At 54.0% G+C, this 27,623-nt stretch overlaps 14 protein-coding genes across 14 annotated transcripts; 8 read left to right on the forward strand and 6 right to left on the reverse strand.

Moving 5' to 3' along the window:
- Positions 1 to 447, reverse strand: Avh1b-95 (Avr1b-1 avirulence-like protein; the record flags this gene model as incomplete). Its single annotated transcript, XM_009518517.1, has 1 exon — positions 1 to 447. Exon 1 carries the CDS (start codon positions 421 to 423, stop codon positions 1 to 3), a length of 423 nt encoding a protein of 140 aa, XP_009516812.1. The 5' UTR covers positions 424 to 447.
- A 2,369-nt stretch (positions 448 to 2,816) lies between these two features.
- Positions 2,817 to 3,299, reverse strand: PHYSODRAFT_284478 (hypothetical protein; the record flags this gene model as incomplete). The annotated part of the gene is made up of 1 exon (XM_009518518.1): positions 2,817 to 3,299. The coding sequence occupies one exon, from the start codon at positions 3,297 to 3,299 to the stop codon at positions 2,817 to 2,819; it is 483 nt and encodes a 160-aa protein (XP_009516813.1).
- A 609-nt stretch (positions 3,300 to 3,908) lies between these two features.
- Positions 3,909 to 4,295, forward strand: PHYSODRAFT_468268 (hypothetical protein; the record flags this gene model as incomplete). Its single annotated transcript, XM_009518519.1, has 1 exon — positions 3,909 to 4,295. A coding segment is annotated over one exon (387 nt), but the record flags the coding sequence as incomplete, so codon positions are not given.
- Positions 4,296 to 6,171: 1,876 nt separating this feature from the next.
- PHYSODRAFT_284479 (hypothetical protein) lies at positions 6,172 to 6,615 on the reverse strand (the record flags this gene model as incomplete). The annotated part of the gene is made up of 1 exon (XM_009518520.1): positions 6,172 to 6,615. The coding sequence occupies one exon, from the start codon at positions 6,613 to 6,615 to the stop codon at positions 6,172 to 6,174; it is 444 nt and encodes a 147-aa protein (XP_009516815.1).
- A 587-nt stretch (positions 6,616 to 7,202) lies between these two features.
- Positions 7,203 to 7,715, reverse strand: PHYSODRAFT_252631 (hypothetical protein; the record flags this gene model as incomplete). Its single annotated transcript, XM_009518521.1, has 1 exon — positions 7,203 to 7,715. One exon carries the CDS (start codon positions 7,713 to 7,715, stop codon positions 7,203 to 7,205), a length of 513 nt encoding a protein of 170 aa, XP_009516816.1.
- Positions 7,716 to 7,937: 222 nt separating this feature from the next.
- Positions 7,938 to 9,295, forward strand: PHYSODRAFT_309859 (hypothetical protein; the record flags this gene model as incomplete). Its single annotated transcript, XM_009518522.1, has 2 exons — positions 7,938 to 9,040; positions 9,115 to 9,295. 2 exons carry the CDS (start codon positions 7,938 to 7,940, stop codon positions 9,293 to 9,295), a joined length of 1,284 nt encoding a protein of 427 aa, XP_009516817.1.
- Positions 9,296 to 9,449: 154 nt separating this feature from the next.
- On the forward strand, positions 9,450 to 10,661 carry PHYSODRAFT_353678 (hypothetical protein; the record flags this gene model as incomplete). Its single annotated transcript, XM_009518523.1, has 6 exons — positions 9,450 to 9,482; positions 9,564 to 9,708; positions 9,783 to 9,893; positions 9,969 to 10,038; positions 10,115 to 10,376; positions 10,451 to 10,661. Coding segments are annotated over exons 1-6 (810 nt in total), but the record flags the coding sequence as incomplete, so codon positions are not given.
- Positions 10,662 to 10,997: 336 nt separating this feature from the next.
- Positions 10,998 to 13,612, forward strand: PHYSODRAFT_294653 (hypothetical protein; the record flags this gene model as incomplete). Its single annotated transcript, XM_009518524.1, has 6 exons — positions 10,998 to 11,163; positions 11,235 to 11,946; positions 12,025 to 12,307; positions 12,663 to 12,993; positions 13,070 to 13,293; positions 13,370 to 13,612. 6 exons carry the CDS (start codon positions 10,998 to 11,000, stop codon positions 13,610 to 13,612), a joined length of 1,959 nt encoding a protein of 652 aa, XP_009516819.1.
- A 208-nt stretch (positions 13,613 to 13,820) lies between these two features.
- Positions 13,821 to 14,537, reverse strand: PHYSODRAFT_466932 (hypothetical protein; the record flags this gene model as incomplete). Its single annotated transcript, XM_009518525.1, has 1 exon — positions 13,821 to 14,537. The coding sequence occupies one exon, from the start codon at positions 14,535 to 14,537 to the stop codon at positions 13,821 to 13,823; it is 717 nt and encodes a 238-aa protein (XP_009516820.1).
- A 1,102-nt stretch (positions 14,538 to 15,639) lies between these two features.
- On the forward strand, positions 15,640 to 16,542 carry PHYSODRAFT_472363 (hypothetical protein; the record flags this gene model as incomplete). The annotated part of the gene is made up of 1 exon (XM_009518526.1): positions 15,640 to 16,542. The coding sequence occupies one exon, from the start codon at positions 15,640 to 15,642 to the stop codon at positions 16,540 to 16,542; it is 903 nt and encodes a 300-aa protein (XP_009516821.1).
- A 112-nt stretch (positions 16,543 to 16,654) lies between these two features.
- PHYSODRAFT_537813 (hypothetical protein) lies at positions 16,655 to 17,615 on the reverse strand. Its single transcript, XM_009518527.1, has one exon. The coding sequence runs from the start codon at positions 17,484 to 17,486 to the stop codon at positions 16,776 to 16,778; it is 711 nt and encodes a 236-aa protein (XP_009516822.1). The 5' UTR covers positions 17,487 to 17,615; the 3' UTR covers positions 16,655 to 16,775.
- PHYSODRAFT_284481 (hypothetical protein) lies at positions 17,606 to 20,626 on the forward strand. Its single transcript, XM_009518528.1, has one exon. It carries the CDS (start codon positions 17,883 to 17,885, stop codon positions 18,690 to 18,692), a length of 810 nt encoding a protein of 269 aa, XP_009516823.1. The 5' UTR covers positions 17,606 to 17,882; the 3' UTR covers positions 18,693 to 20,626.
- Positions 20,627 to 21,626: 1,000 nt separating this feature from the next.
- Positions 21,627 to 22,699, forward strand: PHYSODRAFT_252710 (hypothetical protein; the record flags this gene model as incomplete). The annotated part of the gene is made up of 3 exons (XM_009518529.1): positions 21,627 to 22,007; positions 22,091 to 22,643; positions 22,680 to 22,699. The coding sequence occupies 3 exons, from the start codon at positions 21,627 to 21,629 to the stop codon at positions 22,697 to 22,699; spliced, it is 954 nt and encodes a 317-aa protein (XP_009516824.1).
- An 811-nt stretch (positions 22,700 to 23,510) lies between these two features.
- On the forward strand, positions 23,511 to 23,971 carry PHYSODRAFT_537819 (hypothetical protein). Its single transcript, XM_009518530.1, has 2 exons — positions 23,511 to 23,607; positions 23,693 to 23,971. Exon 2 carries the CDS (start codon positions 23,729 to 23,731, stop codon positions 23,888 to 23,890), a length of 162 nt encoding a protein of 53 aa, XP_009516825.1. The 5' UTR covers positions 23,511 to 23,607; positions 23,693 to 23,728; the 3' UTR covers positions 23,891 to 23,971.
- Positions 23,972 to 27,623: the final 3,652 nt, after the last annotated feature.

Here is a 27,623-nt window from a genome sequence, read left to right on the forward strand (position 1 = left end):
CTAAGCGGTGTCCTCCTCCTCCTTCTTCTTCCTGTTGACCATGTCGATCCCGTACGGGCCGTACTTGAGATTGCGGAAGTACGCCGCGTAGGCCGTGGCCACGACCCAGTCCACCTTGCCGCCCTGCGCGATGAGCATCGTGTTGACTTCCGTCGGCGTCATCTTGGCGTTGTACCAGGAGCTGAACTTGATCTTCATGACCGCGTCCTTGAGCTTCTGCAGCACCGAGGCGCCGACGGCGCGGTCCTCGACGTCCTCGGTCTCTTCGACGATCCGCAGGAGACGCTCGACGTCCACGTTGTTCTGGTCAGCGAGCGCACGAACAGCATCCGACGACTCCACCTTGGTGTTGGCAGCAGCCACAGTGTTGGTGGTCGAGAAGAGGGCGACCGCAGCCACGAGAACGACGAAGCAGAAGCGCATGGTTAGGACTGGAAGTCGTTCCTCAGAGCCCATAACTAAGGTTATTCGGTACATAAAACCAAATAAGCAGTGCATCGATACTCGACTCAGGGACATCCTCCGAAATCTCGCCTGATCGCAAGAGATGACCCGTATTAAAATACGTAAATCGGAGGGCGTTTTGCCAGAAAGGCACAATAAGAGCATGTGATTCCTGGCTCCATTTTGCGATTTCTACAAGATCGTGCGTGTAGCTAATTGCTTCTGGCGTTTTGTATTGTTTGGTGAAGTTCGTGAAACCAGAGCTTGCACAACTGGAACTTCGTTGACCAAAGTTTATTGCGTGTTGTCGGTTGCATCAATATGCACAAGCAATCAAGATACAACAAGTTCACGGGGGTCGTGCCCCCTACGAAGTATTATTTTCAAGACTCGAAGCGTGATAGCTTGGTGCCACTGGCAGTGTCTCCACGTCCAACTTCTTCTTCTGGATGATCGCAGAGGGTCTAACGTCCTCAAGGAGATGCGCGAAGTTATGACAGAGCTCTAACCTGCTGGTTATTAATGAGGTACTAGGGCTCCGCGAAGGAGGATTTTGGTATAAACTCCCTCTTTATTTTAATTGATTACTTTTCTTATGAGCTACGGTCATCTCCTGCGCCTGCTTCGCAGCCGCAGCATCTGCCCGAAATTGGCCTTAAGACTGTAGATGCCAGATGTCGAGTGGCCATACTTTACAAAATTAAAAATGCGAACCTTGGCTGAGATCTGTTTGCAGCTTGTAGAAGTTTTATACTATAAAATGCAAATGGTTATCTCTAGTGCTATTACAGTCCGCCTCAATCGTTCCTAAGAACTATCGTTAGGAGCAGGAAACGCAGTACCGTGCTCACAACGCGGTTTTCTACCGGTAGACGACGGTACAGGACTATACCGAACTTCAACACACCTTTGCTCTACGCAAGATCAAATATTTTTTGACCATGATGAAGTGTCACCTTTTTTTATAAAAGGACCACCGCACTTCACAACTTGCGTCGCCTTCATTTAGATTTTTGCGCGACGGCACGCAAGTGAGGTGGGTACCCCGTCGACCATGATAGTGGCGGTGGTTACAATGTTTTTGTATCTGGCTAGATAGGACGAGCATGGATCCGTCCCTGGAACACCGAACAACGTATGGCGGGAAAAGGTTTGTCATCTAAATGAGCTATCCTTGTATAGAAGGAGTCGGCTTGACGACAGACTGCGTGGGGACAAACGAGCAAACACGGTAGGTAAATGCCTACAAGGTACAACACCCACCTGAAGCTGCGCCTACGGATGACGTGTCTCCAGTCAGAAGCAGAAGCCCGCGGTATGGATACATTGGGGGTATGAAATACTAGACAATGAAAAAGACGAAAAAGGAGTAACACGTGAAAGCAAATAGCAGAGTACAACATTAGAAAAAGAAATACAAATAAGCGGCAAAGTCAAATAAACACAGCAAAGTACCTCGGAGCATACAAAGCAGTAGAATCCAACGAAGCGGCATGCCGCCCTAGCGCACAGTTCGTTCTACGAACTACATCTCTCCCCGGGACCCATGGGCCCGGGTAAGCTGTCTTTCCTTCAATTCGTTCACTGCTCGAATATATGTATTGGATCATACCAGTGTCGTCGGTTGCACACCGGTTGGATCTGCCCAGTGCATCACCGGGGCTATACCGGTGTGATAGGTATCCTACCGGTTCAGTCTGCCCGCGCATATAAACCTTTTGGAGGGCCCAGTGAAGCACCGGTCCTACCGGTTTCAAGAAAATATACCAGCTAGATGTCAAGAGGGGTCATCGTTTGACTTGACGTACCACGGATATAATCCTATTTGGTCTGCGATAGCAGCACTGACGTTGCTTCCTATCCCAGTATTGTGAGTTCTACTCTAATTTTCCGAGCGGGGCGGATTGAATCGACCGTGGCAAACCGCCGGCGAATCGCCAAGCACTTGGGTTGACTTTAGTCGCCGGGCTATGCCCCCTTGACTCCCTACTAAGTACGGATTGGGCTTGACAATGTCTTGACATGTCAAGTTGACATGCGGGCGCAGAACCATATGTTTGTTGGCCGGCGATTCGGCAAATGACTTGATGTTTGTATTGGTCGGTTGGACAGGGGCCCCAAAACAGACCCGATTCGGCAAATTTGGCCGGAATTCACAATATAATATCTCGTTACTTTCATAGCTTCGGCGGGTTTTCAAGAGTCTTTCTCCTTCTGGGAGCTTGCACACGTGAAAAAGACCGTATCGGGTACAGTAAGAATTAGAGATGGCGAAGAAGAAGCAAGAAGTACATCATTTTTGCACTGTAGATTCGTCCATTTGCCATTTTCCAGTCTTCGTTGTGCTGGGCACGTTCTGTCCTCGAGAAAACTTACTTGCCCGCACGTAGCATCTCTTGGAGATAGACACTGTAGCGCTTAGAGATGGTCTCGGCCTCTTCAACCGTTCTACCAGCTTTTCTCATGCTTTTGTAGATTTTGGTCGCTGTTTTTCCGCTGCCGCGCCACTCAACCATCTTTGGATAGAGGAGGTGGTCGTAGTCGAGAAGTTTCTGGTATGCCTGGTACTGCTTTGCCTTCTTGGCTGCTTCCCTGGCAGAGGCCCCTAGAATGAGCTTCTTGAGTGAGCCAAGCGTGAAACCACCCCGCTCTTCCGCAACGCCGTCGTCTGCATCGATCGCGCGCAGCATCCGCGTCGTCGCTTGGTCAGATTCCTGGATCGTGGGCCGCGCGTCGCCACTGGAAAGAGCGGTAGCAGCCAGAAGGAGCAGGACACAGGACAACCGCACCTTGGCTTTCGAGTTGGGTCTTGATAGCAAGAGGCGCTTGGTGAACGGAGAACTCTTGGTGCACATTGCAATCTGAGAAGTCCACGAAAGGGGGGGGGGGTCTTGCGACGGAGCTGAGAACTTTTAATGCCACGCAATGCAGTAGAATGCGTACGGATACCGTCTGTCTGGGCATCTCATTTGAGTGCTGTGCAATCCGATGGATGGTGTCAAACATGATGAGTCTAGATCACAACGTCTGTGACCAAATACTTCGAAGTACTCACGCTTGACAACGTTAGTACTATTGTTGTGTCTGTGTATAGTGAAGACCAGATGCTCACGATTGACAACGCCCTTACCGTTGTTGTACAAGCCCCAGTCGGAGCCCAATACGGTAGGTACACTGTAGTAAACTGGCACTCCTCTCCTTGGCTGGAACTTCTCACTCAGAATCAGGCGCTGCTTTCATTAAGCTACAGGACAGACCGCTTCGCTGCTTAGATATTGTTCTCTTTTGTAATTTTTTCTTTTTGCCATTCAAAAGCGCCACACAATAATGATTATACTGGGGTAAGAAGCGACGAAGTGCTGATAGACCAGCCCAAACAGGATTAATTCGGGCGATGTTCCCCCCTTCCAATCGACACCGGTGATGAACCGGTAACGTCTTTAGGTCAATTTACAGTAAGTGCTGTCTTATTGACCGAGTGTTTTAGACTTCTCAAGAATGATGGAGGCTGGTCCAGTTCATTTGCAAATTCACCTGACCACGCTCAGGCCGTTCGCGCTATTGCTGCAGATATCAGTGATGAAGAGAAGACGAGAGGCCTGAGGGTTGACAAGACTGCTGAAAAGGAAGGAGACGCAAGTGATGAGGAGAGAGGCCTGTTCGACTACATCGTTGATAATCTTGCAGCAAAGAAGCAGTATCGCGAATGGTACAAAGCTGGACTCAAGCCAGGAACTGTTACGCAAATGCTGCGCAAGAGAGAAGCTCAAGGGCGTGAAGTTGACTGGGTCGTCGCTGAGGGGTATCCGGATTACTACCGGCGAAGGAAGCACAGTTTCCTGTGCTTTTAAAGTTCATGCCGCGCGTAGAGTAAATGCAGTTTATGGTTCTAAACCACTTCTTGTTGGGTGGTGGTGCTCAAAGGCTTACGTGTAATATCTCTATGTTGGGAAAAGTATTTTTTTGCATATTCCCCGAAGGTTCAAGTGTCGATACTCGGGAGCAAAAGACAATAGCCTTTACTCTGTTGGGTATGATGTGTCAGGACTCCTAAACGCCCGGATAATGCCCCGTAAGAACTCGTAATTGTGACTTATCGCGTCGTTGGCATGCTTCATTCTCGAGGGTTGTGGCATTTTACTTTTGGTACAACCTTCGTGCCGACAAGCCATTATTGCTCACGTCTCGAGTTGGTCGGATGCGCAGCCTCGTTGCCTTCACTAATTTGTCCAGACCTCCGGCGTTCAGTCCTGAGGTTCCACGAAAATATACTTTAAGGTCTTCTGCCAGTTTCGTGCCGTCCTTCGAACTTGCGGACTTGCTGTGGCATAACTTTTCATTGAATTGTCCATTCTGAAATCTGATTGCACCCGCTAAATCTGCGCGATTGGGCTGAATTTATGTACTTCACGCTGTTCCGTGTAAATTTTGCAGAACTTTTTGTTATTGTTATGAAAAGCTTGTAGATTTGGAGTGAGCTGCCAGTTTCCTGCCTCTTTTTGATAGCATTTTTGTATGCTATGGAAATCCTAGGAGGCTCATCACCGGAAATTGCATGTGACGCTGGAAAAATCTACCAATAGACTACGAGAGTTTAACAAGGAGAAGATGCTAATTGGCTAAGACAAGTAGGCACGGAACTGGTTGTAGGCACGCAACTGGCACCTTACCTTACTCCTATCCAACAAATACATGGATGCTACAGCAAATCTACCTGCCACCCTATTATCATGGTCCTAGCGTTCGCACAAACACTAATAACACTAGCGTTTTCAAACTGTTTGTTAGCTATCAACACTTTTTAACCATTCACAGTTTACTGCCTTTAAAGGATTTATTAAAATGTGAATGGTTAAAGTGCTTTAACTAAAATAAGTTGCAGCTCTTTCGAAATTCTTCTTCGTTATACCAACCACTATTCTCCTCAACTACGTAGTACCACATAAGAAACAACACTTCGGTTTTCTGGACATAACTTTTTACAAAAAAATCGTTTGGTGACTCGCAATACCTCAACCGAAAGCTGCGCATTTGCCCCGTTTCACGCTATGATTTAAAAAAATCTAGCAGCAGAAAGAAAAGAGAAACAGCCTTTTATCTGAAGTCCGTTTTAGGCAACATTAGGCTTTTTAGCGATGTGCCGTCAAAAATTAGCGATATTAGAAAATAAAATATCACCGTAATCGCGAGTGACTGCTTTACCCTTATGTTCGGTTGTCGATGTTGTAGCGCCTGTTGGAGACGAGTTTGAAGGGCTACAGTTTGAGGTTTTTCTACGCGATTATCTCGACATGTGCAGACCCATTTATTTTGGCCAATAGTTAGATGAAACAGTTGATTATACCCAATCATATGTGACATGTGGTCCACATCAAATTGAGGTTTAATGCCGAATGTTGTTTCTTAAGTGGGCCCAGAGAAGTACTAGATTACTCTGGCTACGCCGTGGTGTGTACATGGAATATGGATTCGGCAACGGTGACACTCCTCTTGAGGAGCCATTAATTCTGGGATAGCAGTAACTCCGGAGGGAGTGCTGTGGCCAGACGTTGTTGTATTTGTTTAAACTGCCACATCATAACTACGTAGTTCCAGCGCGAGGAGCTCGTGGCCCGTGTTGGATCCAATCTACTGTCTAGGTCTACGTAGTGCTTCTTTAGCCTCTAACAGCAATGTAGAGCATGAGAATCAAGATACCTGTGTTAATCCTTATGTCGGAAATACCATCTAAGCGATGTTCGTCTGCTTCTTGGCAAGCTTCTCGAATCGCTGGAAGACCGGGTAGTTGGGGTGCTTCACGTCGGCAATACTCTTCATTCCCAGCATCTTATAGACACTTTCCAAATTCTTACTCTGCTTCCTCCACGTGTTAATGACCGTCTTCTGGCCTGATTTCGACAGCTTCGCAATGATTCCAGGGAGCTTATTGTTCTTGCTCTTCGCAAGGTCAACCAGCATCTTGGTGTTGTATCCTCCCCCACCACGCTCCTCCTCGTCGAGCGTCGCGTGGCGACGCAGAGACCGCTTCACGGCATCGTTGATCGGGGCATCGGCAAGAGTGCGAGCCACGAGCTCCGGGATCGTCTGCGAAAGCTGGGTCTCAGCGGAGACCGCGTTGGTGCAGGCAACGAGAGTGGCGGCCGCGGCGAGAGCGAAGTAGCAGAAGCGCATTGTCTTGAATTCGGTGGTGCGGGTGCTGGGAGTCGAATTGAGAACTGAGGAGGTCTAGCCAGGTTGTTGGCGGTACACCGCACGACGTTGGAACAGCGAAGGTGTAAGAAACTTGCTTGGCCATTGGTCCGTCGTTTGGGTCCCAGATGTTTTCCTTCCCTCAGATCCTATGATATCAAACACAACCATGGAGCATGAACCACAGTCTGTGGGACATGTACAGTTCTGACGGCCGTCACTGTGGTGGGCCACCACTGGTGGCCGTCTATGGTGTTCAAATAGAGTAGAGATTTTATTGCGCGGCGTTGGAGTCGACGCTACTTCTGATGACCTGGACAGAGAAAATATTGGCGCAGCCATGTCGGGTGCAGTACATGTATAATGTAATTGGAAGGGATTTTACATACGGTAATCTGCCGAAGGCGCGCACTCTTACCACCAAAACAGCCGCAGTGCGGGAACGGCATTGCCGTTGCTATCCAAAACATTGGTTACATGTATTATTTGCTTCGCTCGTACAAAGCCTCATAATAGCTGACTGCTGGATCCAGCACTCGCTCACGTGCCTTGTGCGAACCACGGCCTCTTCACACGACTCGATCGCTCATCGTCTCGTCTTGAACCGCTTCATCCGCCTTCTCCTTCTCCACCACAGTAGCCTCACTACTCTCACTCCCCGTTGCAGCAGCTTGCGAGTCCACCGAGATCTCGATGCACGACGAGCGCTTCCACCACGTCCGCTCGAGTCGCCACTGGATGCCCTTGTCCTTGAACTTCCTCTGCTCGTTCATGCGCCTCAACTGCAGCTGCAGCCGACTCTCCGCCTCCTGAACCTGCGTCGCCGCGCAGTACAACGACAGGCCGAGCGTGCAGACGCAGCAGCCGTAGCCGAAGCCCTTGCAGGGCAAACAGGGCCAGTGGTCCATGAGCGCGTCGTTGATGGTGGCAACGGCCTTGGCGAAGTCCTCGCGCGTCATCAGCGCCGCCAGCCGCTGCGAGCCCGGGAACTCGTCGTCGTAGCTGGACGCCAACCCGTTGACGAACACCTCGCCCGTAGGCTGCAGCACGGCCAGGCGCTCGCGTTGAGGGGCACTCGACATCTTCCTCCTCTGCTTCGGACTGTGGACTTTCGCCTATCAATTCCTTTTTGATCAACTGAGACCGTCCCAAAACTTAGTGCACCCTTTGAACATTTGGTCAAATTATTGACCAGAAACGAGGCGGGGGTAAGACTTTTGAGGAATGGATACATTTTCGACGAAGAGCTCCGTTCGCGTCGTTTCGCGTCCGTCGTGCAGCGCAGCAGCGAGTGAAGTGAAGAGATGCCCAAGGAGAGCTCGCTGGACAGCATCCGGTCCCCGCGGTCGCACCATGGCGCGCGCACGAGCTCCAGCAGCCACATGTCGGAGCCGTCGGCGCGGAACTGGTACCTGCATCGGCTGTACCTGCGCTCCGAACTCAAGGAGTGTCTGCGCGTGATCGAGGGCGTGCTGCGAGAGCACCAGGGGCTCAGTGAGTACCCTTTGTACGTGAAGGCACTGATCCTGCGGCAGTCCGGCCGCATCCAAGAGAGTCTGCAGCTGTTCCAAGCCGCGGCGTGTCTGAACCCGGAGAACAAGGAGAACCTCAAGCAGGTCGGGAGGTCGCTCTACCTGCTGGGCAAGCACACGGCCGCGATCGAGGTGTACGAGGAGATCCTGACCATGGGGCGAGTGGACGACTGGGAGATCTACCACAGCATTGGCCTCTGCCACATGTACCTCAAGGACTACGACCGCGCGGCGCAGAACTTCCAGCGCGCGAACACGATCAACCGCCACGACGCGACCTTCTTGCAACTCGGCAAGGTGCACACGCTGCGCGAGGACTTTAAGGCTGCGATCAACGTGTACTTGGAAGCACTGGAGTTCTCACCAGAGAATCCCGAGATCCTGACGACTCTCGGGCTGCTGTATCTGCGCGTTGGCGAGAACTTTCGCGCCTTCGACTATCTCGGCAACTCGCTCACGCACGACCCGCGCAACCCGAAGACCATTCTCGCGGCGGGCTCCATCATCCAAGACCACGGCGACATGGACGTTGCCCTCGTCAAGTACCGAGTGGCTGCAGCGCAAACGCCCAACTCGGCGCAGCTCTGGAACAACGTCGGCATGTGCTTCTTCGGCAAGCAGCGCTACGTGGCGTCCGTGGCCTGCCTCAAGCGCGCGCTGTACCTGGACCCGTTCGAGTGGATCACGTCGTATAACTTAGGGCTGGTGCACCTCAACACGGGCCAGTACGCGTCGGCCTTCCACTTCTTCAGTGCCGCGATCAACCTCAAGCCGGACTTCCCGAGCTCGTACATGTACTTGGCCATCACGCTCAGTCGGCTGGACGACTTCGAGAACGCGTGCAGTGCGTTCGACAAGGCCATCGAAATGGAACGGTACGGCCTGCTTCAACAGTTAAGAAACTTGAGTTGCTACTGACTAACACCTATTTGCTTGTGAACCGAGGCAGCGATCACATGTTCCACCTCAACTATGCCATCACGCTGTACAACAACGACGAGATGGAGCGCGCCAAGGTGCAGTTCGACCGCTTCGAGGAGATCTTCGAGGGTCTCGACGAGGAAGCTCGCTCGGCCGACCCAGAAGTGCAGGAGCAGCGCCAAGCTCTGCTGAACGCGCTCGTGGACTGATTAATTATCAGCAGGACAAATACTGTATGTCCATTTGCAATATGGCTACATTAGCAGGACACTTTCTTTTTTATCCAATCAAATGATCCTTTCCATGCTGATTGGCAGATACGGTACTGTAAGTTATGTCTCATTTTCGAACTCGACGAGCAGTGCAGCACATCTGAAGAGATCATGGGCGCCGACGGTGCGTTGACTGGCGGTCACGGACGCTCGTGGCTCGAGGTGATGGGGTTACAGCGGCTCATTGTGTGCGTCTGCGCTTAAGGTTGCTGCTGTGAGAAGCTCGAGGACAACCGCGTCGTGCGTCAGCAGCGCTGGCGCGAAGTCTGCGCCAAGTTCTACTACGAGCAGGACGAGGCGGCCAAGCGCGTGCTAGACTGCTTCGAAGCGAGCAAAGTGGACGAGATCAGGTTTGCTACAGATATTGTTTCAAAGGTTATCCGATGGGCTAATGGTGACGCTTATGGTGCTGTTATGTGATCAGTATTTCGACGGTGGATGATTCCGGAGATGATGCGCAGTTCAATGAACTCGTGGAGCTGTTCGGGCTGCACAAGTGCATGGTGCCTGGGCACGAGGACACTTCCAGCGAAAAGTAAGTGCGAGTTTTTGATGTGGTGGGAATGCTGTAAGGAGCGGAGTAGTTGATGGCGCGTATTGCTTTCGACAGCATTCAGATGCTGGAGGTGGTGAAAAACGAAGTGCGCGCGGGGTATCACAATCACGTCTTCAAGAAAAGGGTGAGTGTGACTTTAGTTGCATGATGAAAGGCTATGCTTGCATTGTTGCTGACGTGGCGCTCGCGACTTGGTGCAGTATTCGGAGTTCGATGCCAAAGCGAAGGAAACACAGGGCACCAATTTTGAGCTTTGGACGGACGATAGCGGACGACAGCAGTTGTCAGTGCGTGTGCAGCACGACTACATGCGCTCAATCGTGAATCACACAAAGATGATGGATCGTATGGAGGTGTTCATCGAAAAGCACGTCTCCAACGTGGGCTGCCATCCGTTTCTGGCAGGGCTCCGTGCTGCGTTGCAGTGGAATCTCGAGAGCTCCACCGTTGTGGCGTGGAAGAGTACGTGCGCCGCATGGATTAAGCTGTGAACTCTGCTGAAATTAACGCAAGTCTAATCGTTGTCTGTTGTGCAGTTTCGGACTCGGTGTTCGTCGAAAGCGGCGATTCCGAATTCACCCACAACGCGCTCGCTCTGCTGGCGCTCGGACTGAACTTCAGTCACTGCGAAAGTACCGATAACACCGACGGGAGCGTCAAGTCCCGGGATTGGTATCTTGACCCGTACATCTCAGACACCGACATTCGCCAGTTGATGCGGCTCGTCCCCGCAGCCAGACGCCTGGAGGGTAGACCGACGGGCACGAAAATGCTCACGCAAATGGACCGAGCGAACGTCCACGGGCAGCTGGACGAGAACCCCAAGTTCTTCGACCGGTGGTGCGTCGTGCTATAGAGGAAGTGCCTGGACTCCCACAATTATGATCAACGTAAAACGCTCGAAGTTGAAGTTCATGTAGCCATCTCATTAAGATCTTTGTCGGAAACATCAAATACCTATCATAGAGCATACGCTGCATCATAGTTATACGTACTTAAACGAGTTACAGTCGTATCCCGGTCACTTTCCACGTGGACTTGTGGAACTTGGTGCTCGAAGCTCGAAGCTGCTCGCGGATCGCCATGGCTACGCGACGACGGAGCCCCGTGCTGCTGCTGCTGGCGCTGACTCTGGCGCTGCTGACGCTCGCGAGCGACGTGAGCGCGTTCGGCTTCAACTTCGGCTTCGAAGGGGCCCACCAGGAGCACCACCACGAGCACAAGCATGACCACGTCGACTTCTACGAGAGTATGCCCCAGTTCTATCATGGCTACAATTTTCTATAGTTATGGATACTTAACTAAAGTGTGTGCTTGCAGCACTGGGGCTCACGATGGAGGCGAGCGAGGCCCAGATCAAGAAGGCGTACCGCAAGCTGAGTCTCAAGTACCACCCGGACAAGAACAAAGGCGACGAGGACGCCGAGAGCCGCTTCCACGAGATCTCGCGCGCCTACGAGGTGCTCTCGGACCCGCAGAAGCGCCAGGTGTACGACCTGGAGGGCTTCGAGGGCCTCGAGCGCGAGGAGCAGTCGGCCGGACGCCCGTCCAGCCCCTTCGACGCCTTCTTCGGCGGCGGCGGCAAGCAGCGCGGCCCCGACGCGGCCGTGGACATGCCCGTGACGCTCGAGGAGCTGTACAATGGCGCCCAGAAGCAGGCGCAGTTCTCGCGCAGCGTCATCTGCCGCAAGTGCCGCGGCACGGGCGCCAAGGGCGGCAAGACGACCACGTGCAAGACGTGCGGCGGGTCGGGCCACGTGCTGGTAGAGCAGAAGATGGGTCCGGGCTTCACGGTGCAGATGCAGCAGCCGTGCCCCAAGTGCGGCGGACGCGGCAAGACGTTCAAGCACAAGTGCCCGTTCTGCCACGGCAACAAGGTCGTCAAGGAGGACAAGGTGCTGACGGCGGAGATCGAGCGAGGCATGCCGTCGACCCACCAGATTGTGTTCGAGCGTGAGAGCGAGCAGCGGCCGGGCATGGTGCCGGGGGACGTCATCTTCCGGCTGCACCAGGTGCCCCACAACCGCTTCCGGTACGTTCGCGGGCTTTCGTATGGCTTTCTGTATGGTCGTTCTAATGCTTCAGTTGTGTGCATATCATCGTGCTGCAGTCGCGCGGGGGACGACCTCCACTACGACCTGGAGATCTCGCTGGAGGAGGCGCTGCTGGGCTACAAGAAGCCCATGAAGCACCTGGACGACCGCACGGTGGTGCTGACCGACGCCAAGGTCACGACGCCCTTCGAGGTCCGCACCGTGGAGGGCGAGGGCATGCCCGTGCACAACTACCCGTCGCAGCTCGGCAACCTGCACGTGCACCACGAGATCCGCTTCCCGAAGAAGCTCTCGGCCGAGCAGAAGGAGCTCGTGAAGCAGCTGCTCCCCGAAGACCCGGTCACTGCAGTGGAGTAGAAGTTCGAACAGCAAAACATAAAACAAATGAAATTGTGACGGAATCGCTGGCACAGTTCAGGTGTCCTCAAGGACACTTCTGAAGCCACCATCACTCACGAAAAGGCAACTTCCGCTTGATTGGTAGAAACCGTGATTCGGCTTGAACAGCGTCTTCATTGTCGCTTTGGGCTCACAAGTCGCAAGTCGCAGCAACAGCAACACTAACATGGCAAGCGAAGACACCACCGCAACGCGCGAACAGTGGACAGGTGCATCGTCTTCTATCTCTATCACGCGTTTGTTTGTTCCGCTCTGGTTATCTGACGCCTCCAATTGACGAAACACAGCGGAACAGCTGCAGCTCAAGACGCAGTTGATCGAGAGGGACGAGGTGCAGTGGCAGCTCGGTCCTGATGCTGGCGATGCTGGCGATGCAGCCCCAATGGACGACACTAAGGACCGCAAAGCTCTCAAGCGAGTCGCTGGAGTGGACATCAGCTTCCTCAAAGGCTCGAACGAGCACGCCTGCGCCTCCATCGTGGTGCTCGAGTATCCGTCGCTCTCGGTGCTGTACGAGGCCTTCACGTACGTGTCGCTGCCTGCCCCGTACATTGCCGGGTTCTTGGCATTCCGCGAGGTGCCAGCGCTGACGAAGCTGTATGATGATCTGCGTCGACGTCGCCCAGGTGGGTAGAAATGAAAATACTATCACTGCCGGTTTAAATTGAATTGATGTCGCTGACGTGATGCTGCTGGTTGCAGATCTACTGCCGGACGTGACGTTGGTCGATGGCAACGGCGTCTTGCACCCTCAGGGCTTCGGGCTGGCGTCTCACTTCGGCGTGCTGGCAGGTATCCCGACGATTGGCGTGGGCAAGACCTTCCTCCACGTAGACGGTCTCACGAAACTCGATGTGAAAGGTCTCATGGCCAGAGCACGAGAGGAGCACCACGATCTGGTCAAGCTCGCTGGGAAATCTGGCAAGGTTGTTGTGTTTCTATTATCTAAATAGAAGTAGGAGGGTATCGTAGTTCTCTAACGTGGGGCTCTGCGATCTCCAGGTGTGGGGAGCTGCGCTGTGTGGCACAGCTGGCGTCAAGAATCCCGTCTACGTGTCGGTGGGGCACATGTTGTCGCTGGACTCGAGCGTCGCAATCGCCCAGGCCTGCTCGCAGTATCGCGTGCCAGAGCCGATTCGGCAAGCCGACCTCCGCTCGCGCGAGGTGATTCGGCAGTGGGAAAGCGCGGGAGCAGTCGACACCTCGCTGGACCTGTTCCATGCGTACCCAGCTTCCGGCGCGTAGGTTTCGACAGTCCCGGATACATTTGATCCCGAGGCATGTCTACCACCTCGTCGACCTTGATAGACACTTGGTTTCTGTTTCTGAATTGCTGACGGCGTTCTTCATCATCTACGTAGTGCTGGCTCCATCAAGCCTGCAAGTTCTAGAATAAATTAGCTCGTTCATTATATGGAATTGTCTGGGACGAGTTTGGATAGAGTTGCTAAACCTACAGACTGAGACTGAGCGCCATGGACAGAAAGCGCCAGTCATGTCGAGGGATCGGCGCCACTGACGCCCCCGAGGGCGAGCGCGGCGACTTGTTATTGCAGCGGTTGCTCCATTCCTGTTGTTGCTGCTGCTCCATCTTGATCTTGTTGTTGACAATAGGTGACGCCGCTCGGGCCTTGGCCTGCCCTTTGCTGCCTGCCTTCTCGCTGTCGAAGCTGCGGAACAGCGTGGCGAGCGGCAGCAGGTTCATCTTGATCTGCTGCTCGACCGTGTCCAGCTGGGCGAGCGACACCCGCCGCAGTCTCGCCGGGTTCATGAGCAGCAGCGAGCGCAGCTTCTCCAGCGTCTGCACGGTGCGCACGAGCTTGAGCACGACCGACGGGTCCACGGGTGACTCGGGGCACGCCGACCCGGGGCAGAAGGTGAGCACGGTCTGCAGCTCCTGGATGACCATGGCGATGTCCTCGAGGTACTTGCGCCGCAGCTCCGCCAGCTTGGGCGCGTTGCTGACTGCGGGCGGAGGCGAAGAGGCGGCGGCGCGAGGCTGAGCTGTGAAGTTCCTGAGCGGCGGCAGCGGAGGCAGCGAGGTCGGCATGGCTGCCGACGCGACCTGCGGCAGCATGGGCGGGCTGAGACGCACGCGCTTGTGCTCGGGCGCGCTGCAGTCGGGGCTGGTGCGCTGCGGCTTCTTGCTGCTGTTGTCCTGTGTCGTCATGGGCTGTGGTGGGTGCTGGCTCAACTTGTGTCTGTGTCTGCCGATGCGAAAGGAAGAATGGCGAGCCAACGAGTCTCACCTGGCAAGGAGCTGTACAGATGATGCAGTCATCGGCGGAGAGCCGATTTTCCGATCTGATTTTTCGCATTTTTGAGAAAATAGCGGCCCTTCACTTGGTTCTTGTATGGGCGCGACCACAGGAAAATGTATGTACTCAACTGGCGCGCGCGCCGATTGGCTGCTTCCCTATAACCGACATGTAGCGACGCGTATTGTATCGCGTCAAACGCGCCACCTTTTAGCATGCCCGGCCGGCCGGCGCTTGCATTGTTGCCACTGACAAACCCAGGCGACGACGCCGCTCTCCTGACCGGCAGACCCCCCCCTCTTCTCCACGATATATACGCGCACCGAGATGGACCTCCCTCGGGCTCGACTGCTCTTCCGCGTCGGTCGAGCTGCAAGTGGGCAGGCAAGCGAAGCGCTCGCTCGCTGCCGCCGTCCCCACGCGTGAGAGTAACGAAGTCTTTTGCTGGGCGCCAGCACTTCGCTGTTTTACGCTTTTGCGCGACGGTGGATGTTGAAGCTGAGGCTCTGTCGCAGAAGGTGGGCGCGAAGTCGGTCAAGCGAGTGGCGCCGACTAATCGATCTCGTGGACAGCAGCGAAGACCATGCTGGTCCCTCGCTCGAGCTGTAGAGATGCCCGTCCACACATGCAATGCAATACCTGTACGAGAAAGGACAAACAGGTCGCCTGGATGCGTTTATCCCGAGGTCGCGTCAATAGGGGCAATTGTTGGAGACTCTTGGTGCTCCCGTCGCTCCTGAACTTGATAGCAAAACATCAACTGTCTTTTACAACATATCCCGTACCTTAGTCGAAGCTAGCTGTCGCGTCTTGCTGCGATGCTCGGGAGCTCATCGCGGACGAAACCACATTGCAGGGCGTCGGCGTACACCCTCGAACCCCTGCAGGCCATTGCACTCGATGCTCATCATTTCATTTCGGTGGAGAAATTATCAGATCTGATTCGGGAAGATACCGTACACAGTACATTCAGTCACGCTCGACGGACGCCATTGTCACCAAGCAGCCGAGGCAATGACCGAGTCGAGCGAGCTCGAGCGCGCTGCCCAAGAAGGGCGCGCTGCCACAAGCGATGGCGCCCACACGCCCACTTCAATCCGCGCAGTGGAGGGCTTTTTCGCCGCGAAGGCGCCGGTGGCAGGCGACGAGTCGCTCTTCAAGCGGTTCCTGCTCGTGCCTGCGTCCTGGGACGCGTTCCAACGGAAATTCGCCCAGCTGGAGAAGCCCTCGCAAGAGGAGGAGCAGCAGGAGGGGGGAGGTGGCAGCAGCAGCACACCTGTCCCAAGGCGCGTGAAGGCCGTGTACCTGGTGCGCCATGCGGAGGGCACGCACAACGCCGCCGACAAGGAGTTCGGCACCGAGCGCTGGGAGTCCGAGCTCGCGTTCAGCGACACGTACCTGGACGCGGACCTCACGCCGTTCGGCGTCCGCGACGCTCAGAGCAAGGGCCCTGCGAGTGTCAGGGCGGAGCTGGGTAAGGGTATGCCGCCCATCGAGCGGGTGGTCGTGTCGCCGCTCTCGCGCGCCATCCAGACGGCCCAGAACTTCTTCGCCAAGGACCAGGTGCCCGCTGCGCCGTTCGTGAGCATGGAAAACTGCCGGGAGATCCTTGGCTACCACACTTGCGATAAGAGGCGCTCCGTCTCGGAGCTGAGACTCAAGTTCCCGGACGTGGACTTTTCAGCCATCAAGGACGAGCATGATCCGCTCTGGACGCCCACGCACCGCGAGACGGACGAGGAGATGCAGGCCCGCGCGAGGGTGTTTTTGCTCGAGCTCTTCCGGGACGTCCCAGAGCGGAACGTGGTGGTTGTCACGCACTCGGGCTTCATGGAGGCCTTGTGCGCGGTGGTTCTGGGCGTCCGAATCCACCCTGCAAACTGCGAGGTCATCCCGCTGGTGCTGGAGGCGGTTTGAAGCCGCGTCGACTAGCCTGTTCGAAAGCGTTGCGAACGGCAACTGTAAACACCCGATCTAGGACGTTGAAGGACGACGCAGATCCCGCATATCACAATAACTGTGAAAAAATGAAAAAAAAAGTTGCGCGTATCATTTTATCCCAGAGGCAAGGGGGTCAAGGAATCTATCAGCCAGTCTCGTCGTCTTGTTGCCGTGCTGCCCCTCTCTACTGCCCACCCAGTCCGCGACGCTCAAACAGCCTCCAGCACGATCGGGACGACCTCGCAGTTGCTTGGACGCACTTGCGTGCCCAAAGTGACGGCGCAGATCGCCTCAATGATGCTGAGGTGCGCCGCCACGACCACGTAGCGCTCCGGGACCTCACGGAAGAGCTCCACCAGGAACTCCCTCGCTCGCTTCTGGATCTCCTCCGTCGTCTCGCGATGCGTTGTTGACCAGAGCTGGTCCTCCTCGTCCGTCAGGCGGGAAAAGTCGACGTCCGGGAACCTGCGCTTCAGCTCCGATAGCGGTCGCCTCCTGTTGCATGTATGGCAGTCGAACGTCTCGCGGCAGCTCTCGATGCACGTGAAAGGCTCGTTCGGCACCTGCTCTTTAGTGAAGAAGTTCTGCGCAGTCTGGATCGCCCGCGAGATCGGAGAGACCACGACCCTCTCGATGGGGGGCATGCCTCTATCCAGCTCCGCCTGTGCACTGGGCCGTCCCTTGCTCTGGGCGTCTTGAACTCCAAACGGAGTCAACGGTGCGTCCAGGAACGCCTCGGTGCGCGCGAACTCGTCCTCCCACCGAGGCGATCCGTACTTGTCGTGAGCCTCGTTGTGCGTGCCCTGCGCGTGGCGCAAGAAGTACACGACCTTGATCTGCCTCGAGCTGCCGTCCGACCGCTTCTCCTTCTCCAACTGCGCGAGTTTCTGCTGGAACTCGCTCCAGGACGCAGGCACCATCTCGAAGCGCTTGAACAGCGGCAGGGGCGCCGTTGGATCGCTCTCGACCACGGTCTTAGGCGCGAAGAAGCCGTCCACGACCTTCACAGCCGTCTGGGCGCCGTGGGGCGAGTCAGTGGCGGCGCTGGTCTCCGTCATGCTAACTACAGACACTCTGCTGGACGCGCGCAATTGACGTTGTCCGCAGCCAAAATTCGCGTTTGTTTGTGTCTAAATTAGTCCGGGCTAAGATTACGCTGGCCAAGATCCGCCCAATTTCAGCCAATCGCCCTCGCTTCAACCACTTGCCCTCGCTGACCTGCGTGGAACCTTGCACTCTTCGATCAGCTCATGTGACTGTCAGCCGCTCTCTAGTCTTTAGTCACAAAGGAAATCTTAGGAAGGAAGTCAGACGCAATGACCGGCAGCTCCGCCGTCGTGAAGGCGGTCGAGGGCTTCTTCGCCCCCAAAGCAGCGGCTCTAGACGAGCTGTCGCTCTTCAGGCGGTTCGAGCGGGTCCCTCCGTCCTGGGCCGCCTTCCAGCAAAAGCTCGAGCTGCTGCAGCAGGACACGAGCTCCGACACCCCTCGCAACATCAAGGTGCTGTACTTGGTGCGCCACGCGCAGGGATTCCACAACGTGGCGGAGCAGAAGTACGGCGTCGGGCGCTGGGAGGACGAGTTGGCGCGCTCGGACGAGTTCCTGGATTCAGACCTGACACCGTTCGGGGTCGAGGACACCAGGGCCAAGGGCCCGCCCAGCGTCAAGGCCGAGCTGGAGCGGGGCATGCCCAAGATCGAGAGGGTTGTGGTCTCCCCGCTCTCGAGGGCGATTCAGACCGCGCAGAGATTCTTCACCAACGACCAAGTGCCGGACAAGCCGTTCCTGTGCATGGAGAACTGCAGGGAGGTGCTCGACTGCAACACGTTCGACAAGAGACGCCCGCTGTCCGAGATCAAGCGCAAGTTCCCCGACGTCGACTTCTCGTTGATCGCCCACGAGCAGGACGAGCTGTGGTCCCCCACGCACCACGAAACAAACGACGAGATCCGCGACCGAGCGAGGAACTTCCTCTCGGAGCTGTTCGACGCAGTGCCTGAGCGCTACGTGGTGGTGGTGTCGCACGTCTGCTTCATCGAGGCTGTGTGCGCCGTCACCATGAACACCCCGATCCAGTTCCGCCCCGACAACTGCGAAGTCGTGCCGCTGGTACTCGAGACCACATGACCGCGGCGCTGCCTTGACAGGCATCAGTCCTAAGTAGCTCACGGACCCCACGAGCTCCTTAAAACTTTATCCACAGCACAGATAGCCTTTAACACTCCGCTATTCGCTCATTTCCACCTTCACCCTCATATTCGCTCTGTCTTCTCCATCGTTCTGAGGCTGATCAACGCCGTCCGTCCATTGTGACTCTTCGCTAGTCTTCGCTACCGATCCCCGCGGCGGATCCACGCCGTGTAACCCAGCAACGGTGGCAAATACCGACTCGAACGCAACGGAGAAGACCATGGGCAGTCTGCTGAGCAAGTCACCGCCTCCGCCTGCGCCGGAGCAGAAGCGGATCCTGTCAAATGGCAGCGAGTCCAAGTCTCCGACCGCAGCTAGCGGAGAGCCGCTGTTCCTTGACGAAGTGAAGGTCGAGCCGGCCGTCTGGAGCGAGGAGAGTCTCTGTCGGACGATTCAACGCTTCTTCGGGCTGCTACCAGACTCACCGGTGCGTGATATCAATTCACTCAGTAGTTACAAGTATTCCTCGCTAACGCTCGCTCCGGGTGAACAGGGAGAAGTCCTGAAGAAGGAGCAGCAGTATCCCATGTTCAGACGTCGCTCAGCGTACGATCTGCTGTCGATTGTCTGGCATCAGAGCTTGGTAAATGCTGACAAATTGTTTTACTTTCTGAACAGAGCGTTCGTGTTTAATGTTGGGGCTCGTATGGGTGTCATCCTCGTGATTCAACGGCTCTATCGGCGATATCGACGGATGCGAAGCTGGCACGAGGTGGGTGACCACATGCTGCAACTTGCTCGGGATCGACTGGCAGTTCAGCGGGCTCAGGAGCAGGAAAACATTTCGGCGGCGAGCTTTCGGTTGTTGCTGGTCGAAGGGTTTTCAGCTAGCAAGGTTTGCATCTCGGGGGCTCTGAAGACGATCCAGCTCCAACTTGTCCTGAACACCGAGGCCGGCGAGTGCTATTTAACGTGGACGCCGTCACGGAAGAAGAAGCCGCGGATTAATTTGCGTGAGTATTGTATTGTACGTCGATGCTGCAAGACCACTGAGTTGTTGACTTGTATCTTTCATTACTGTAGACAACATCGAGCAGGTCATCCCAGTTCGGAAGGAAGGAAACCCAGAAGCTCCGCGGCTGTCGAAGAAAGTGAGCCACCGCCGCGGGATAATAATTGTGTGTCGAAGTTACCATCGTGGCAGGGTTGTGCTCGAACTTGCGACCAAGGGGGAGCGGAACCTTCTGCTGCAGGGGTTCCAACGACTACTGAGCGAGATGATCTCGACAGAGCCGACTCTGGACGACGTTGGGGCTCTTCGCAGCCAGCACCCGCGGCGCCAAAGTGTCTTCGAGTTCTTCAGCACATCAGAGGAGCCACTGCCTGCCACGACCGAGGGGAGTTCCCCCCACGTGATCGTGACCAGTTTGTCCCCAAGAAGGGGATCTGCCGCTGTCTATCGTCCAGAACCGCTCCCACCTGCCTCCGATGATCTTCCTCCGCAAGATGCTTTCATCATGGCAGGTTCAGGTAGGACGGACGCCAAGTCCATCGAGCATTTTTACCAGACCCGCTTCGATGAGTCGCCCGACATCGCCGTTTCCATCCCGTCCCAGCCATCGCGAAGATCCAGCAGAGGTATCGAAGCCCGACACTAAAGGAAGGTTAGTAGTGGGATCTGGATTGAGTGCAGCCATAAGTTAAATCCTATTCACGCGTTGCAGAAGTCGTCGTTGCTCATCTATTGAATTTCTCTAGTCGACTTTGGTATACTTGACGTTCACGGGGAAGCTCTTCCCGTCCCGCTTGCTAAAGCTAGGGCTGTGTAGAGGCACAAACCAGTACGGGAGCTCGCGGAACGTGCCAAACACCTCCTGGAAGTTACGCAGGATGCCCACGTTGTAGTAATTGATGTACTCGGGGTCGTCGCGCTTCTCGCAGTACTCGAGCGTGCTGTAGTTGTTGACCACAAAGTACAAGTGCATCAAGTAGAAGCACGCCAGGGCCAGTCCCAAGCAAGTGCTGCTAAAGAACACGCACACAGCCTACATACAACACCCAACCAAAGTCAGCAAACAGTTCCTCTCCAAGCTCCAGATCTGCTCGTCGACGGACCTGCAAGTGTGGATCAAACAGCCCGAGCTTGCCGAACAGGTAGAGCGTGGCCGTGCGGTCCAGACTCTCGGCCAGCACGTAGCGGAACAGCAGGCTGCTCTGGTACAAGCACGTGGCCGAGCTCCAGCCCAGGAACTGCACGAAGAACTTGTAGTTGAAGTATCCGATGCACCTGCACACCCAAATCCAACATCAAAGTTGCCGTCAACTTCAACCTGCCCTCTGTCCTCCTCTGTCCACAATGAAAGCTTCTATATCTCACGCACTTGTTGATGTAGACGCAGTGGTGGTCCATCTTGAGCACGCAGCGCCTGCACGTCGAGCAGTGGTGGGTCCGGTCCGGCTTGAGCGCGCGGCACTTGCGACACGTGCGCACGCCGCCGTTCATCTTGCTCTCCACCAGCGCGTCGTCCGCCGGCTGCCGCTGCAGCTCCAGCAGCTTTTCCTTGCTCAGCGAGCGGCGCGGCAGGAACGAGTCGCCCGAGCGCAGCGTCTGAGTCAGCGACGCGCACAGCAGCAGCGTCATCGAGTGGAAGAGCAACAGCTGAACGGGGGACGCGCCGCCCGCCAGCACGCGACTCTGCGAGAAGACGACGAAGGACGCGTACAGGTACAGGATCACCCAGACGATCACGCAGGGCAGCACGTAGCGCAGCGGCTTGGGCGCCCGCCACTCGCAGCAGCACCCCATTACTAGTATGCCGTTGTGCAAAAGATTGGGCTGGCGTACACGGATGCATCCATTTTGACTTGAGGTGGTGCACACAACGTACCCATTTCAAACCGCAGCGAAGAAACAGCACAAAAGGCAAGTCGATGATCCCTCCTGTGAAGCAGGAGCCCGCCGCTGCAGTGGCGATAGCCCCCACGCCTGTGCAGACGGCAGCACATGGCGACAACCAGAAGGCAGACGCGGACGCGGCGCTGGAGATCGCGCTGCAGCCGCCCGAGACGTGGTACAAGGATCAGTTCGGCCGCAAGGCGACGTTCGAGGTGCGCGTGCGGCGGCGCTCGAGGCTCAGCTGCGCCCAGTGCGCGGCGCAGCGGCTGCTGAGCGTGCAGCTGCTGTACGAGAGCGGCAAGGTGGTGGAGAAGCAGGAGATCCTGCACGTCATGGCGGGCCAGTGCCTCAACCAGGACGGGGAGAGCGCGCTCGCTGTTCGCATCGCCGAAGTGTCCAAGAACCACCTCAACCAGGTGAGCAACATGGGTACAGATCATTTTTTTTCCTTAAATATTTTATTACTAATATGTATTTGTTCGACGTACTGTTATTGTAGCGGTTCCGGGTGGAGATTGCGGTGCCGAGGTGTCCTGGTGCATGTGGCTACAAGACGTCGGTGATATCGGACCCAGTGCTGGTATTGTCGAAGAAGAAGAAACGCCCAGTGAAGCAGACCGCGGAGACGGAGTCGCCCGCGAAGGCGAAGAAGGCGAAGCGCGCGTCTGTGCAAGGAACGCCGAACCGAAAGCTGTCGAGTGACGAGTCGCCCGCCTCATCGCAGTCGTCGTCCACTGTCACGGGTAATGTGACGGCGGCGATAGCAGAGATGGAGGGGCTGATGCCGCCGCGGAACTCGGCATCGATGGCGCCATTTACGCCGGACACGCCGAATTTGTGCTTGTGGGCGAACGCAGCCTTCGATCTTCTGTACAAGCTGCAGTGGCAGCGCGTGCCTACTAGTTCTGGGGATAAATCCGGGGCAAACCTCGATGAGATTTTGGCCCAAGCACTGTCGAAGGCGTACAAGTGTCCATCGTGTCAGGAGACGTACGGACAGGCACCAGCTCACCGGGACGATTGCGACCTGAAGCTACTGCTGGATCAAGGAGGTGGGTGTTTCTTACCGATACCAATGTTGTACTTAGGGCTGGTGTGTTTATACTAGATTTGCGATTATATTTATTCAGGACAAAGTGACCCGCAATCTGCCGGGGCAGGGAACAGCTTTGCAGGACACCATTCGCTTCAGTGGTCGTCAGAAAAGCAGTTCGAGTGGCCAGACCGGCCTAAGGCCATGTACAGTGGCGGCGACATCACGCCGAAGGTCCAAGCGTCCCCGTACAATCTATCACAGGATTTACTTCGGTTATCTGGACGCCAAGGCGGTGATACTCAGATACCCACAAACGGGTTTGATGCAGCAAGCATAAACATTAATTCCTGGAAGGACTACGCCTCGATTTCCAAGCTACTTTACAGGTAAGTCTCAGAGACAACCACTGAACGCCAGATGGGCACTAACACAACTTTCTGTTTGCGCTTCTCAACAGCACCTCCTATCTCGATCCAAAGTCCCCACAGTCCGAGGTGGTTCTCAGCCCTACATTACAATGGACGGGAGTACTGCCACCAGTGGGAACACTGTCGCCTGGGTTCCCAACCCTCCCCAGCGCAACGAAGAACACACAAACCGAAGGGCAGCACAACGTGCCATCCGAACGGTTCTCGGCATTATTGGCAGCTACAAAAGGCATGTCTGCTGATGCGGCTGATCTGTTCCGAGAGAGCGAGGCAGCGCTACAAGGGGATGGGAATATCGTGAACTCGCTCAGCAATTTAAGCGTGAGCGACCTCATGCGACCAAACACCGGAGACAACGTCGGAATTGAAACGCGCGTCGGACACATACCGATTTCTTTATCGGCGTTACTGTCTGGGGAACCTCCTCCGATAGACATGAGTTTGGAAGCAAGGGTGCAAGTCGTCTTGGCGTCCGATTTTCAAGGTTGTGGATTTCCAGCTCTCGATGCCTCTTTAACCCTCATAGGCTTCTACCATTTATTAACTGAAACGGTAAGGTGTGTGGACCCAATCCAAGCCGCTGTAGTTTCCCCATACGAGTACGCTCTGACATTTATGACCTTTTCTGTGTTGACAGAACGACAGCCCTGCAGAACTACGCTTCACGCCGAACATGTTTCCGTTACCGAAAGAAATGCTGCTAGAGCTGAAAAGTACCATTTCGAAGTGGATGCAAAAGTCACACATTTGCTGCCGGCGCGAGTTGATCCAGGATGAGACCGAGGACTCGCTGGCTCGTTTGAAGTACGTTGTGTTGCACCAGGCAGTGCGGTAGCGTGGCCATCTTGAAGATGGCATCTTCAGTACATGAATATTTACTACAGCTGTAAACAAATTTTAACGTTGGAGCTGGATTACTTACGAACGGTGTTGTGGCTATACTGTACAGACGGAACGCAAAATTAGCTTGCGGATACAGTAGCAATGATCCATAGCGCGTTCCTTGAATTTGTCTGTATTTTCATTTCGCTTGTTGACTACAACGTACCAACGTGAAACTATGGTACTTGGTGCTATGAATGCATACGAGCTCACTTTGCATTTTGCTCTCGAGCACCCAAATCCACCTCAGCTATGCGCCTCAGCTACGCTGCACTCCTCCTCGCGACGACCATCGTGGCAAGCGCCTCCACCGCCTCGGCTGCCGACTCGAGACGATATCAAGCGATCGCTGCGAATCATTGGGGGGTACCACTACAAGAACCCCATTGACGATAGCGACGATTACGGCCAGAAAGGGAGAAACTAACCTCCTACTGAGTCAGTTAGCGGAGCAACCGAGTTACTCTTACTATCTCGGGGTGGCCAATTCACAGAGAAAGATAACACGTGGTAAAATCTCCTCGTTACGTTTTACTCTGCATTGGCTGTCTACGAGTTTTAACGCAGCCTTGATCCGTCTACCTGTATGTAGTATTGCACAGCACAGTGTGGTGTAGTACACGTACTACACTAGTACTAAACTTTCCTTTTTTTACCGTCCAGCACGCCGGGAAATTGCAAGTTCGCCAAGAATTAGAGTACTAACTCGTTTTTTGTCATTAAGTTGCTCCGGTTCTTTGTAGTACGTTGTGGCCGCCACACGCTACATCTTGTAGAACTTGTGCTGTGTTTCGGCGTCTCTTTGGATGCATCCCGCGTACCAATATCGACAGACAACAATTGAACATCTCCTAGCCGCTCTAGACTGTATTTGAGAGCCTAGACGTGCTTGGGTGACAAATGTGAGCTCCATGTAAACACTTCGCCCGTACCACTTTTCGCTTTCCTAGCGTAATTCACTTTTTGAAGGTCTTAATTAAAGTCTGGCACTGCCGAAATGTCAATGCCAGCTTTTACCGAATCCAACGTGTTCTATACTCAAGTGCGTGATGCATCAGGAAATACTGCAGTCCGGCAACGAGTGTGCCGTGAACAAGCTGAATGCTAAGTACGTGTTATTTAAAAAGTGAATATTCTCGTGCTCCAGACTATACTAAATCACTCGACATACAGTACAATATTGTTTGCCTCGTATTTCGAATTGGCAAGTTTCTGACAGTCAACGCTAGTAAGAACTCTTCAACAAAACACGACAAAATGCAGCATCCAAATAAAATCTTTTTTTACTAGCAGTAGTTGTAAGTACTAGGCTGTGCTGTGCTGGCGCAGCCTGTGTCGTGGAATGCCGCTACGTTCAATAGAAAGGGGAACAAACCAACTACTAGATTTAAAACTATACAGTAGGTACCGTGACCCACTACCGAAGCATGCATGGCACTACGAAGTAGTAGGTATTAGGAAAGACGACCAACTGTGTCTGCATTGCTTTAATGGAATGCTTAGTCTCCGCATTGAAAGAACACACAAATGCCTCACCATGTATAGGATAAGAATAGGAAGCGTGTGAGATGCTTTCGCCAATGAATCCTGGTGTTGCGAGCAGCTAGGAAGAGCAGCAGGCTATTGCCGCTATAGGTGTAGGTGGAAATTCTGCTTCAGAAAGCGACCAAGAAAGTGACAGCTCCTCCTTCGGTCCACATGCGATGCTCATATCTCTCCTAGCAGAAGTAAGTGCCAACACTTGATAGAGCAGAAAGCTGAACGAAGCATGAACCTAACAGAAGACACGTGCCATGATCCACTTCTGTGTATGTTGGTTCAGTCTTGCGATTTGAACACATAAGCAGCAAATCCAAGACCTGTTCTTAACGTTAACGTTAATACTAAGTAAGAATCAATGCAGTTCTTAACATTATAAGAACCAATGCAGCGTAAAAAGGGAATCTTCTTCCGAGCGAAGATCGGTGCCACTGCAGAACTGTCATTTCCTACACTGTTATTCATGGTGCAAACGAACAGCCCCCCCATTCTAAGCGACAGCGATGTAGTACATGTACAGACTAAAAAAATCAGCTTTGGTGGTGGTACTGTACCTAGGTGCCTAATTGGCTCGGTGAGACACCTTGCAGCGCAAAATCCTGAATCACAGCTGCCCCAGCATCAACGTCATAAAAGTAGAGTGCTGTGGGCCGGACTATTCGTGCGTATCAATGTCTGCAAGAATTTCTTCAAAATTCGATATAAAAAAATTATGTCGTGGTCCTTCTCCATAGACCTATGTGCTATGGTCTCAACGTCCCTGTGTTAAAATGGTCCTTATTTAATCCAAACCCTTACTTCTCTGTCAGATTATAAAGGTACATGTATCCATGGATAGCGTGATATCCTTGGAGCGCCGAGCAGACATCTCACGCAAGCATAGTTCACCTTCTCACTCTGATGGTTGATGTACGGACAGAATAATCACAATCATCTACCATCATGATGAGAAGGCTAACGGTGCTTGCGTGAGAAGTCTGCTCTGTCTTTTACACTAGGAACGCCACGCTATCCATTGATACTGTACCTTTATTATGGCATAGAAGTCTAGAATTTAAAAAATGGTTTATTTAGTAGTTGAGACCAAAATACGCAGGTCCAAGGGCAGCTCCAATATTCAATTATGTTTGAAAATTTCCTCGCCCGTTTTCAATGAAACGATATATTATACTGGGAACACCCGAAGAATGAGGGGGTGGACAGCTCCCAACGGATTAATTGGAAGCGTAAGCGTAACCTGGCGCAATCTTCGTGCTACACAAGCCAGAAGGATGTCGACCAAGCATCTTCGACTTGGCTGGGAACACTTGTGGTATAAAACGCTGGTGCTGGTACCGGTGCTGATCGCCGTGATAAGGAAGAATTGTGGGGCCACACCCATGAATATCGCGCGTGCCGCAGTTCACTTTCTGAAGCTGGTGCATATGGCTGTTGATGTCGCTGTGCATTTCCTGCCTTGCTGAAAGTTGCCGTTGAGCGCAAACAAGGAACGATTGCTCTAGATGTGGCAATGTGTGCAGAAAAAATACCGAGTCAAAGCGGCATAAGTGCCTCAACTAGAGCATGTCCATCAATTTTCCAGCGCCGCTGGGCCCCATCGCGAGAAGAGAGACGGACGGCTCCGATAAACTTACAGCTTGGTCAGGTTGTTATCCGTTCTGCCAGAGTTACGGGACAGTTGGAGAGGGACACCAAAAGTAACTTTGCTGAACGATTTGCGGTGCACAAACGACATCACTAGAAAGTAGAAGGAAAATGTAGTTTGTCGGTACTGTTCTTTTGCTTGTTCTTCACATGAAAACAGTAGAATGCTGCATCTGAAAAAGCGCTAATTTCACGAACACGATTGTGGGACACTGCTGCCTCTTGTGGTGCACTACACTTACACTGCATGTTGTATGTAAAATACATATGTTCGCTAATCTTGAGCCAAGCTCTATATGAACACTCTCCTTCGCGACAGAGCTCGTAATAAGCACGGATTCATATAATCTTGCAGCGATCTATTCACTGAAGCTGGTCATTTGGTTTAATTGTGTGGCCTAGAACCAAAAATTGCATTAGGTTGCTGCATGTGGAAGCCCCCAAATAAACTTGGATTTAGTATTATACAAACATATGTTTGATTATCACCGCTGGAGGACCGG

Source organism: Phytophthora sojae (assembly GCF_000149755.1).
Source record: "Phytophthora sojae unplaced genomic scaffold PHYSOscaffold_1, whole genome shotgun sequence".
NCBI lineage: Eukaryota > Oomycota > Peronosporomycetes > Peronosporales > Peronosporaceae > Phytophthora > Phytophthora sojae.

What these genes read in the sequence shown, in the direction of transcription:
- PHYSODRAFT_537819 (XM_009518530.1), top strand. Translation starts at nt 23,729, where the DNA reads ATGTTTCCGTTACCGAAAGAAATGCTGCTAGAGCTGAAAAGTACCATT.
- PHYSODRAFT_284481 (XM_009518528.1), top strand. Translation starts at nt 17,883, where the DNA reads ATGACCGGCAGCTCCGCCGTCGTGAAGGCGGTCGAGGGCTTCTTCGCC.
- PHYSODRAFT_537813 (XM_009518527.1), bottom strand. Translation starts at nt 17,486, where the DNA reads ATGGTGCCTGCGTCCTGGAGCGAGTTCCAGCAGAAACTCGCGCAGTTG.